We start from the raw sequence: 1,430 nt of genomic DNA on the forward strand, positions 1-1,430 counted from the left end.
TCATTACACTGCTTATGTTTTATTCCGTTTCATTTTATCTCCCACCATTTTTTTTATAATGTTCATGATTGTACAGCACCTTCCTTGTGAATATATTTCTGTGAAAGGCACTTTATAAATATACTAATTAATTGTCTAAAATTTATCTGTTTTAGATTAAAGATGCTGCCTTTGTTAAAAATAACATTGTGGTTCTCTTTGCATCTATTACCTTTCAGCAACTTTCCTGGTGGGGCTTGAGCAGGCTGTGTTTTGGAGCTGAACGTCTGGGCGCCCAGCGCTGCACGTGGTCTTGTCTCTGCGTCCATAATCAGCTCCGTAGACAGAGATGATCAGTCCTTTGTCTGAGAATGAAAACAGGAATGCATATAAGTGTTTTGTTTAAAATGTAAAAATATCCAAGTAGGAGAAAAATCAAATCTTACCACACTGCAGGTCTGCCTGAGAGTGCTCACATATTGCACGATGAACTGAAAAACAGGTTTTGTGATCAGATTTTTCCTCCATGTCTACATTTGCCTCCCCTCCCCCTAAAAAAAAGGGTCTGTATTTAATCTCAACTTATACTGACTAGCTGGGAGGCAGGTGTAGGTGGTCTGCAGGTACTTGGCAGTACCAACGCATGGATCAGATCCAAGGCTATTGGGGACCAATTCACACACCTTTTTTCCATTGCATCTGCAGGAAAATTACAGTATAAGAAAATACGGGACTGGATCCTTAAACTGAATTACCAATACACCAAACCCAATAACACCTTTCATTTTAGAACTGAAACAAATTGTTTTGCTCCCAAACACAGGGGACTTAGCTTACCTCTGCCTGACTGTGTCAATGACGCCCTTCAAAGAGCAGCTGGTGTCGCTAGTTTGGCTTGAGGGTTTCCCCTTGCTGCAGGTCCCCTTATTTGCACGTCCATACAGTGAGGTCTGAACACTGATCACTCCATCAGATTCTATTACAGCATCAAAAAATAAAATCTGACAAGACATTTTGTTAAAGTCAACCTGCAGTAATTAAAAATGTCTTACCGCAGCTCAGACGTTGGGGCACCATCTCTTCGCAGGTGGTAACAGTCTCTGTTGGACAGCCTAAAAACACAAAACAATGACAGCATAAAAAAAATCAAAGTGTATTAAACTCATCTGCATAACATAATTACCTGCGTGTACAAGCAGACAGCTTGCTGCCAGCACTGAAAGAGAAGGAAATAGAATAGTTATTAAAAATATATATTAAAAGTCACATTACTACAAATGTACTTACAAAGAGCAGAGCTGAAGTACAGCATGGTTTAATTCTGGTGTTCAGTGAAACTGAGGAGGTAGGAGACACACTCAGTATTTATGCAGTTGGACCTGGGAACAATGAACTGATAACCTCAGGAGGTGAGGTTGGCACATATCCAGTCTGGCAGAGGAGTGAAAAAG

General features: G+C 40.3%; 1 protein-coding gene across 1 annotated transcript in view; it reads right to left on the reverse strand.

Annotated features, from left to right (window-relative positions):
* Positions 1 to 1,351, reverse strand: part of LOC106525979 (uncharacterized) — a 19,353-nt gene extending 18,002 nt beyond the window's left edge. The window contains exons 1-7 of the mRNA XM_014020387.1: positions 1,267 to 1,351; positions 1,163 to 1,195; positions 1,032 to 1,091; positions 817 to 955; positions 572 to 678; positions 426 to 470; positions 212 to 344 (exon numbers count right to left, since the gene is read on the reverse strand). Of these exons, the coding sequence (XP_013875841.1) occupies positions 212 to 344; positions 426 to 470; positions 572 to 678; positions 817 to 955; positions 1,032 to 1,091; positions 1,163 to 1,195; positions 1,267 to 1,291 (542 nt within the window). The 5' untranslated portion in view covers positions 1,292 to 1,351. The remainder of the gene's footprint in view (positions 1 to 211; positions 345 to 425; positions 471 to 571; positions 679 to 816; positions 956 to 1,031; positions 1,092 to 1,162; positions 1,196 to 1,266) is intronic.
* Between the last annotated feature and the right edge of the window lie 79 nt (positions 1,352 to 1,430).

Source organism: Austrofundulus limnaeus, unplaced genomic scaffold (assembly GCF_001266775.1).
Source record: "Austrofundulus limnaeus strain Quisiro unplaced genomic scaffold, Austrofundulus_limnaeus-1.0 Scaffold251, whole genome shotgun sequence".
In the NCBI taxonomy this organism is placed as follows: domain Eukaryota; kingdom Metazoa; phylum Chordata; class Actinopteri; order Cyprinodontiformes; family Rivulidae; genus Austrofundulus; species Austrofundulus limnaeus.